Source organism: Monodon monoceros, unplaced genomic scaffold, assembly GCF_005190385.1.
Source record: "Monodon monoceros isolate NGI ecotype Baffin Bay Population unplaced genomic scaffold, NGI_Narwhal_1 Super_Scaffold_5, whole genome shotgun sequence".
Lineage (NCBI taxonomy): Eukaryota > Metazoa > Chordata > Mammalia > Artiodactyla > Monodontidae > Monodon > Monodon monoceros.
Genome location: NW_021703782.1, coordinates 47,478,566 through 47,488,466, shown reverse-complemented (window position 1 = coordinate 47,488,466; position 9,901 = coordinate 47,478,566). Strand labels below are relative to the sequence as shown.

The following is a 9,901-nucleotide window of genomic DNA, read 5'->3' as shown; positions in this document are numbered from 1 at the left end:
GCCCCCCCCCCCCTTTTTTTTTTTAGATTCCTTATATATGGGTTAGCATATGGTATTTGTTTTTCTCTTTCTGACTTACTTCACTCTGTATGACAGACTCTGGCTCCATCCACTTCACTACAAATAACTGAGTTTTGTTTCTTTTTATGGCTGATATTCCATTGTGTATATGTGCCACATCTTCTTTATCCATTCATCTGTCGATGGACACTTAGATTGCTTCCATGTCCTGGCTATTGTAAATAGAGCTACAGTGAACATTGTGGTACATGACTCTTTTTGAATTATGGTTTTCTCAGGGTATATGCCCAGTAGTGGGATTGCTGGGTCATATGGTAGTTCTATTTTTAGTTTTTTAAGGAACCTCCATACTGTTCTCCATAGTGGCTGTATCAATTTACATTCCCACCAACAGTGCAAGAGGGTTCCCTTTTCTCCACACCCTCTCTAGCATTTATTGTTTGTAGATTTTTTGATGATGGCCATTCTGACTGGTGTGAGGTGATACCTCATTGTAGTTTTGATTTGCATTCCTCTAATGATTAGTGATGTTCAGCATCCTTTCATGTGGTTGTTGGCAATCTCTATATCTTCTTTGGAGAAAAGTCTATTTAGGTCTTCTGCCCATTTTTGGATTGGGTTGTTTGTTTTTTTGATATTGAGCTGCATGACCTGCCTGTATATTTTGGAGATTAATTGTTTTGTCAGTTGTTTCATTTGCAAATATTTTCTCCCATTCTGAGGGCTGTCTTTTCATCTTGTTTATGGTTTCCTTTTCTGTGCAAAAGCTTTTAAGTTTCATTAGGTCCCATTTGTTTATTTTTGTTTTTATTTCCATTTCTCTAGGAGGTGGGTCAAAAAAGATCTTGCTGTGGTTATGTCATAGAGTGTTCTGCCTGTGTTTTCCTCTAAGAGTTTTATAGTGTCTGGCCTTACATTTAGGTCTTTAATCCATTTTGAGTTTATTTTTGTGTATGGTGTTAGGAAGTATTCTAATTTCATTCTTCTGCATGTATCTAGCCATTTTTCCCAGCACCACTTATTAAAGAGGCTGTCTATTCTCCACTGTATATTCTTGCCTTCTTTATCAAAAATAAGGTGACCATATGTGCATGGGTTTATCTTTGGACTTTCTGTCCTGTTCCATTGATCTATATTTCTGTTTTTGTGCGGGTACCATACTGTCTTGATTAATGTAGCTTTGTAGTATAGTGTGAAGTCAGGGAGCCTGATTCCTCCAGCTCCATTTCTCTTTCTCAAGATTGCTTTGGCTATTTGGGGTCTTTTGTGTTTCCATACAAATTGTGAAATTTTTTGTTCTAGTTCTGTGAAAAATGCCATTTGTAGTTTGATAGAGATTGCATTGAATCTGTAGATTGCTTTGGATAGTATAGTAATTTTCACAATGTTGATTCTTCCAGTCCAAGAACATGGTATATCTCTCCATCTGTTTGTATCATCTTTAATTTCTTTCATCAGTGTCTTATAGTTTTCTGCATACAGGTCTTTTGTCTCCTTAGGTTTATTCCTAGGTATTTTATTCTTTTTGTTGCATTGGTAAGTGGGAGTGTTTCATTAATTTTCTTTCAGATTTTTCATCATTAGTGTATAGGAATACAAGACATTTCTGTGCATTACTTTTGTATCCTGCTACTTTCCAAATTCACTGATTAGCTCTAATAGTTTTCTGGTAGCATCTTTAGGATTCTCTATAGTATCATGTCCTCTGCAAACAGTGACAGTTTTACTTCTTCTTTTCCGATTTGGATTCCTTTTATTTCTTTTTCTTCTCTGATTGCTGGGGCTAAAACTTCCAAAACTATGTTGAATAATAGTGGTGAGAGTGGGCAACCTTGTCTTGTTCCTGATCTTAGTGGCAATGATTTCAGTTTTTCACCATTGAGAACAGTGTTGGCTGTTGGTTTGTCATATGTGGCCTTTTTATATTGAGGTAAGTTCCCTCTGTGCCTATTTTCTGGAGGGTTTTTATCATAAATGGGTGTTGAATTTTGTTGGAAGCTTTTTCTGCGTCTATTGAGCTGATGGTATGGTTTTTTTCCTTCAATTTGGTAATATGGTTTATCACATTGATTGATTTGCATATGTTAAAGAATCCTTGCATTCCTGGGCTAAACCCCACGTGATCACGGTGTATGATCCTTTAAATGTGCTGTTGGATTCTGTTTGCTAGTAGTTTGTTGAGGATTTTTGTATCTCTGTTCATCAGTGATATTGGTCTGTAGTTTTCTTTTTTTGTTACTCTTTTGTTTTGAAGCAAGCTATAAGATAAATCTCCAGATAACATTGGTTTCAGGGATTTTGTAGTTTCATCAACATACCTTTTAAAAGAGCACATAATGTTACATAGTTTAACTTTTCCTTCACCAGAGGTTTATGACATGTAATTTCTCTATATATTGACATTTCTTGTCCTTAACTGAAATCATTTTAATACCTAAATGCTGAATTCTTGCTTCTAAAAGATAAAGTATGACATATAAGAATAGTTAGGTAAGGTAGTACTTTGCAGTACTCCGGCTGTCAAAAGTCTTTAAAAAACAGTCAAACAAAATGAAAGATTTGAACATTAAAAACTGAAAACATAAAAATTTAAGAAGTAAGTATGGGTAAATATATTTCCAATCTTGGAGTAGAGAAGGCCTTTTTCTAACTTGTAGAAGAAAACCATAAGCCATAATGAAAAAGATAAGTTTGAATATATAAAATAATAACTACCTTTTCCCAAAAAATCTCCATCATAAATAAAGTCAAATAAGCAACAACATACTGGGAACAAATAATTGTAACACATTTGGTAGACTTAAGTCCAATTTTAAGGTTTCCAATGACATTTCTTATATTTAATTGGCAGAACTCAGTCACAGAGCCCATAGGCAAGAGAGGCCAGTCTTAGTTGGCAGCAAAGATCAAAAATGGTTTCTGTTACTAAGAGGGAGGGGAGAATGGATGATGTCACAGAATTAAAACCAAACAAATAAACTACCAAACAAATATAGTATTATAAAATGAAATGTGATTTGAAAAAAAAATTAAACAGGGTAAGGGGTTACCAGAGATTTATAGTATTATAAAATGAAATGTGATTTGAAAAAAAAAATTAAACAGGGTAAGGGGTTACCAGAGATTTGTGGGTTTTGGTGGCTATAAATATAGTAGTTAGGGAAGACTTCTCTTCTCTTGAAGAGGTAACATTTAAACAAAGACCTGAGCGACATGAGGTAATAATGTACATGAAAATCTGGTAGATTGTATATTAAAAGGACCTGGTACAAGTAGAGCCAGAAGGTCCCTGTGAACAAGAGGGTGAGTGATAGATGAGGCTGGAAGGCCAGATGTGTAGGGTCATGTGGCCTTGGTAGAGTTTGGATTGTTTTCCTAATCTGATGGAAATCCACTGGACGATTTTGAGCTGTAAGGAACCCAGGGGACCATTGTAGGGAGCTAGGCAAGCGGTGGAGTTGACTCATAGTAAGATGGTGGATAGTACTTGTTCCACTTGTACTAGGTAGAAGTGTTCAGAATTGGGATATATTTTGTAGGTAAGGCTAATAGGATTTACTAATGGTTTGGATATGAAATGTGAAGAAAGAGAGCAACCAAGATTGACTCCTAGATCTTAAGTTTTTAAACAATAAGTAGGTGGTGGTGTCATTTACTGAGATGCAGAGAGGGCAGGTTTGTGAGAGGGTAGGATGTCAAAAACTTTATTCTGGATAAATTAACTTTGAGATGCCTATTAAGAATTGACAATATAGAGGACCTTGAAAAATGATTTTAGCATTATGGTGGGGAGGGAAGTCTGACTGGAGGAGGTTACAGAGTGAATGGGGAGTGAGGAAGAAGAGACCATGATTGTAGTCAGCTGTTTCAAGGAATTTTGCTGAAAAGGGCAGCTGAAAATGGAGCAATAGTTAGAGGACAGTCTCATTTTGGAACAAATTTACCTTGATATTCAGCCCTTCAGCATTTGCGCCCTCAAATGTGAGTAGGAGAAATAGTAAAATAAATGTGGGTTACCAGTGTAAGAACTTTTTAAAATAAAGCTTTCCCGTTATACTTTTCAAGAATCTGTTTTATAGTTATAGAACTAGGGATCAAGTAATTACGTTTTTCATTTTTTAATTTAATGCAGTATCTTGCCTTCTCTGCTGTAGCTACAAAGCAATGAATTTAAAATGTCTTTTATTTCTTTAAGGCTGATAAAGAATTTGTATGGTCTTTGTGGAAACGTCTCCAGGTGACAAACCCAGATCTCACGCAAGCAATCAGCTTGGTTGTGGAAAGGTGAGTTTCCAAGTTATTTTTTTCATCAGTATTTAGTTTGTTGAATTTGTTTTTCTTCATTATTAAAATTAACACTTGGCATTAATCCCCTGAAGAGATTCATTTGATTTCCAAAGGAATGTTGAGCATGATATTATAATTACTGGATTTATTTCAAGGTGTGTCAGTTTGCTAAGTACAGCTAGGCCTTATCTTCTCATATTCTGACATATTTGGGAAGTTTGCAGGTAAGAGAGACACTTTGTGTGTATGTGTTTGTGTGTGTGTGTATATATTTTAAGCTCTTACTACTCAACTTTAAAAATTGGAGAAGTTCCTGTTGTTTGACTTCAGAGACTGACCCTGTAGGCAACTTCCTAGACATGATCCTTCCTAGACATGGCTCAGTTTTCCCCTAAGATAATTGCAGTGTGTACTTGAGAGCCTGGGTTGACCTTGCCAGAGTAGAGTAAGTGTTCTGGAATAGGTTGAGAGATTTCTGTATTACCCTGGAGGGGATGCCCAGTCATTTAACTATAGATTATTGGGCCTCTCCTTGGTCATTAGAAACAGTGGAGTGATGCTGGGTACTTCTTATCAAACATTTGGTATACAGTAGTCTCATGACACGTAGATAGCAATTAAAACACTTGCTTTCCTATTAAATGGATATCATTATATTTCCTAAATGAGAAGCTAAGCATATGGTTGCCTTTTCTTTTTTTTAATTGGAATTATGATTATATAATCTGAATATCAGTTTTTGATAACTTGAAGTATATTCACCTTTGGAGTCGCTAGCCCTGGGATCATTCTAATATTGTCTGGAATTTGACTTTGAAAAATCTATGATACATACCCATGGCTAATTTTACCATCCTTGGTTATCGTGAAATCTTAAAACAGAATAATTAGTTTCTTCTCATGGTCTTGTATGTCTAATTCATCAATGAGATTTTTCTTTTGATGATCAGAATTAAGTATTTTGTTGAAGTACCCCTATTAGTTCCTCAGTCATTCTAGAGATTAAATGTGATCACTCTTAGTTTTACTGTTTTTTAGCAGAATAGGACTTCAGAAGATATATTCTTGGGATTTCTTTTGTCATTTCTGTGGTTCTTTCATTATCCTCCTCTCCTTATAGTTGTATACATTTTTCAACTTTCTAATTTGTTTATTTTTTACAACTTTCTAAAGTGATTCTTAATTTTCCCTTTACTCTTGGTTGAGACAGAACCAAATAATAAATTATTGTTAGGTCATCTTTCTCATTCTTTAAGATTTTTATTTTTCACATTTTATAATATACATAATATACGGTCACATAAAAGTATATCAACAATTTATAAATAAATATACACATATATTTTGGGGTGGGTACTCAAAAGCCTTTTGCTCATAAGATATGTAATGGAAAATTTTGGAGATTACTGCTTTACAGCTATAATCTTGAAAATTTAATGTGCATAAGGTATACTTGGAAAATTTCTTTTTTAAAATTTTTTAATTTTTAAAATTTTTATTGGGCTATAGGGGATGGGTTGAGAAGTATCTCTGCAAGTTATGCCCTACTAGGGAAATGTCCATTCTAATTTTCCTGGGATAGCTTTTGGAGCTTTTACTTTTTCTTGGAGCTGCTGCTCTTGCTGGCAGCAGCCTCTTCAGGTCCACTGCTGAGTGGCTTCTCCTTGGAAGAGAATTTCCTCTTTTCCTTGGGGACTGGAAAATTTCTTAAAATGCAGGTCTCTGGAACTTTCCCCTGATCTACTGAATCTTTAGGGATGAGGCCCAGGAGTCTTTAAAATAAGCTTTCCAGGTAATTCTGGTGTCCATAGATCTGATGTCCAGGTAATTCTGATGTCCACAATGAGATAACCTTGGAATTTGAATTGACTTTTGAAATTGTAAACTTGTAATTTGCATTTATAATTTTATAATTATGTAAATATTATTTCCTTGAGAACCATGTAGTGTGTTTGGACCTGTTGATAAGGGAAATGGTATGACAAAAAAAGAATATTCCAAATATCAAAGTCAAATAGAATATCTTTCTTTATAGTCCATTAATTACTCAAATTATGCTACATTTAAGTTATTTTATATTTGTGCCTTGGTCTTCCTGGACAACATTTTTTCCCCCTGGAATTTCTAATTGCCTTTCTTTTCTGCTATTTCTTAGCATAAAGAATGTCAATGTTCAGACATTTGAATAATGGGCTGAAGACATTCTTCCTTGGGCCCTTTGGTTTATGGTATGAATTTTGGCCAATTGCTTTCTAAACCTACTCATAGCTGCCATCCTAGGATTTCTTCTTATTGTACTCCTGAACTAGTGCCACAGTTTCTAAGATCCTACGTCTTCCTTTTTCTTTTGTTGGATTATATTTTCAAAATTTTTTTCTCAGAAGGGATGCATAAGTGGTCCACTTTCTGACTCCTTATGTGCCTAAAATGTCTTTCTTTTGTCCTTATGTTTGGTTGATACTTTAGCTGAACATAAAATTTTAAGTACATTTAATTTCCCTCAGATTTTTTGAAGTATAGCTTTGTTATCTTCTTTTAGCATACAGTGGTGTTATCAAGTGTATGTGTGATCCCAGTGCAAGTGAGATTCTTATTTCTTTCTAGGTAGCTTGCTTGAAGTTTTTAGGATTTTCTCTTCATATATATGATATTTTAAAATTTCAACATCATCTTTTAATTTGAGTCTTTTAAAAATTCAAACTTCTCAGCCTTTGTGGGTTCTTTCAATATCAAGACTGGAGATTTTATTTCAATTGAAGAAAAATATGATTCTCATATTTTCCCCCTTGTCTGTTCTTTCCTTCTGTACTCTATTAGAGATTGGACCTTCTGGACTTGGCCTTCTTTTCTGTCATATTTTCCATCTTTTAGTTTTGTCTCCTGAATGGTCTTCTTACATTTTCTTCCATCAGTACATGGATTTTTTTCCATTTACCCTATTTAGTTATTTGATTTTTTTTTAGTTTTAGAAATCAAAATTTTACTTCTAAGAAATTTCTTATTTGAATTTTCCTTTTTCATAGCAGTCTTCTTTAAAAGGATAAGTTTTTAATCTTTCTGATTATGATTTTTAAGTTCTTCTCTGTTTCTTACATTATCTTTGTTTCCTGTTGGGTAACTTCTGTTTGTTCCTACTCTTTTACTTTAATGCTGATAGTTTTCTTCAAGTGTATGATGATTCTTTACTGACTGTTCATGTTTTTGTATGAAGGTCTATATTGCTTAATGTAGAAATGTTGCTTTTAATGAGTTTACTTTGCATTTTTATATAACTGTTACCAAGAGGTTTCTCATCTGAATGAAAGGATTGACTATGGGCATTGTGTAAGAGAAGGGAGGGGACTATCAACAAGCTTTCCTGAGGGATGTATGGCAAATGGGCTTCACTGTACAGAATGAGAAGTAGGCTCTTAAGTCAGTCCCTTCTCTGATTGTATTGTTTGTCCCAACAACCATAGTAGGGACCTTTTTCAGGAACATGGTTCTTTTGAAAGTAGACTTGGGCCATTTGTTATAGGCAAATACTGCAGGTAGCTGTTCTGAACATGGATGAATGGGAAGCCCAGATTTTTGATTAATGGTTCCTTAGTCATCTTGATTCCTGTGGACTTCTGCTCTCCATACTTACTAATTGGGTAATTAGAGCCTATCTGAGCCTTTTCCAGAAAAAAATAGCTTCCTTTTCCATTATAGACACTATTTGGATTTGGATTTTTCTCCTCTGGGTTTGTCTCAGTGAGTCCATCCTTCTGTCTTTCAGATATTTGTCCGTTTTGGACCTCTTTTCTTATTTCCAGGCTAATAGACTCAAGGCAGTATGATTTGGGCAAGTCAGTGACATGTTGTCAGTTCATTATTTTCAAGAGGAATATAATTATTATTCAAAAGAAAATAATATTTTTAGAGTTACAATATATTCTATTATTTTGATATGCCATATTATTTAATCAGTGTCTTGTTGTTGTACATTAAGGTTCCTTTTTTTATGAAAATTGTATGATGATGCTGTGATAAATAGCCTTGTGGATAAAGCTTTGCCAGAATCACTGGTTTTAACCAGTGGTGCCAATGACATAGTAGATGGAGGCTGGGATTGCTAAACATCCTGAAATAAATAGGATAATCCCACTCAATTAAATAACCCTCAGAGACTTTGAGGATTCAGTTCCAGACCACTGTAGCAAAGTGAATATTGCAGTAAAGCAAGTCACACAAATTTTTTGTTTTCAAGTGCATATAAAAGTTATGTTTATACTGTAGTCTGTTAAGTGTGCAACAACATTATGTCTAAAAAACAATGTACGCAATTTAAAAATATTGCTAAAAATGCTGTCATCTGAGTCTTCAGAGAGTTATACCCTTTTTTCAATAGTAACATCAAAAATCACTCACTGATCACAGATTATCATAACAAATATAATAATGAAAAAGTTTGAAATATTGTGAGAATTACCAAAATGTGACCCAAAGACATGAAGTAAATTTTGTTGGAAAAATGGTGCTGGTAGACTGGCTTGATGCAGGGTTTCCACAAACCTTCAATTTGTAAAATGCAGTATTTGTGAAGCGCAGTAAAGCAAAGTGCAATAAAATGAGGTATGCCTGTACTGCTTCAAATGCCCTTGGTACCCATTTGGAAAAATGCTTGTCTTATCAATAATTCTTCACTTTTTTGCCTTTTTGGTACTCTATTATAATGTCCTTGTAAGTTTTTTGGTGGGGTGTCTGTTTACATATTTTTGTTTTTTGTGTGCATGTGTTTTTATTATGGAAAATTTTAATTTGATGCAAGGGTAGAGAGAATACACTAATGAACTCCCATGTTTACTCATCAACCAGCTTGGACAATTATCAGCACATGACCAATCTTGTTTCATCTATAAACTTCTACTTCCTTTCTGCTCCTCTGCTCCCTCTACCACAGTGGATTATTTTGAGGGAAATCCCAGACATCCTGTTATGTTACCCACAATTCCATTGGTGTTTACAGTCAGTTCTTGTTATTCACAGGAGTTATGTTTTATAAAGTCATGTGAACACTGAATTAGCAAACATGGAAATATTGCTCCTAGGGGAGATAAAGGATTAAGTTCCTATGAGCCTCTGGTCACAACGTTTTGTCAACTGATCAACATATAATCTTGCTTTACATGTGTTTCTATTTAAAGACATCTTATTTAATATATATTGTTTATTTATTACTATTGAGCTCATGACCGATGGTACTGTAACTCATGCCTGAACACAGTTTATCTAACACAATTTTTTCTCCATATGCAAGTCACAGCCTTCTTGCACTTAGGAACTCTAGACAGCACTTCAGCACTATGCTTAGTGGTCATTTGAAACAGTGAAATCATCAACAGAAGGGCAGAACTGTGAAAAATGTGGTACTAGATAGACCATGAGAAGAATACTTGTTTATAGTATGAGAGCTGAAATAAGAAGACAGAGCATCCCCTTGTTTGACCTCAGCTGGGAACATGTGGTTCAGGTGACTTAAATTTTTCACCACTTTCTGCATGTCTGCAAATGACTGAAAAAGTGCAATGGTATTGATTTTAGGCTTAAAATAAGTTTTAGTGAGTAGGAA

The 9,901-nt window shown here is 34.6% G+C and overlaps 1 protein-coding gene across 3 annotated transcripts in view; it reads left to right on the top strand.

Annotated features, from left to right (window-relative positions):
* The window catches only part of CNTLN (centlein), a 336,853-nt gene that overhangs the window by 5,329 nt on the left and 321,623 nt on the right, over positions 1–9,901 (top strand). For all 3 annotated transcript variants that reach the window (XM_029202570.1, XM_029202569.1, XM_029202571.1), the window contains exon 2: positions 4,217–4,305. In XM_029202570.1, the coding sequence (XP_029058403.1) occupies positions 4,217–4,305 (89 nt within the window). The remainder of the gene's footprint in view (positions 1–4,216; positions 4,306–9,901) is intronic.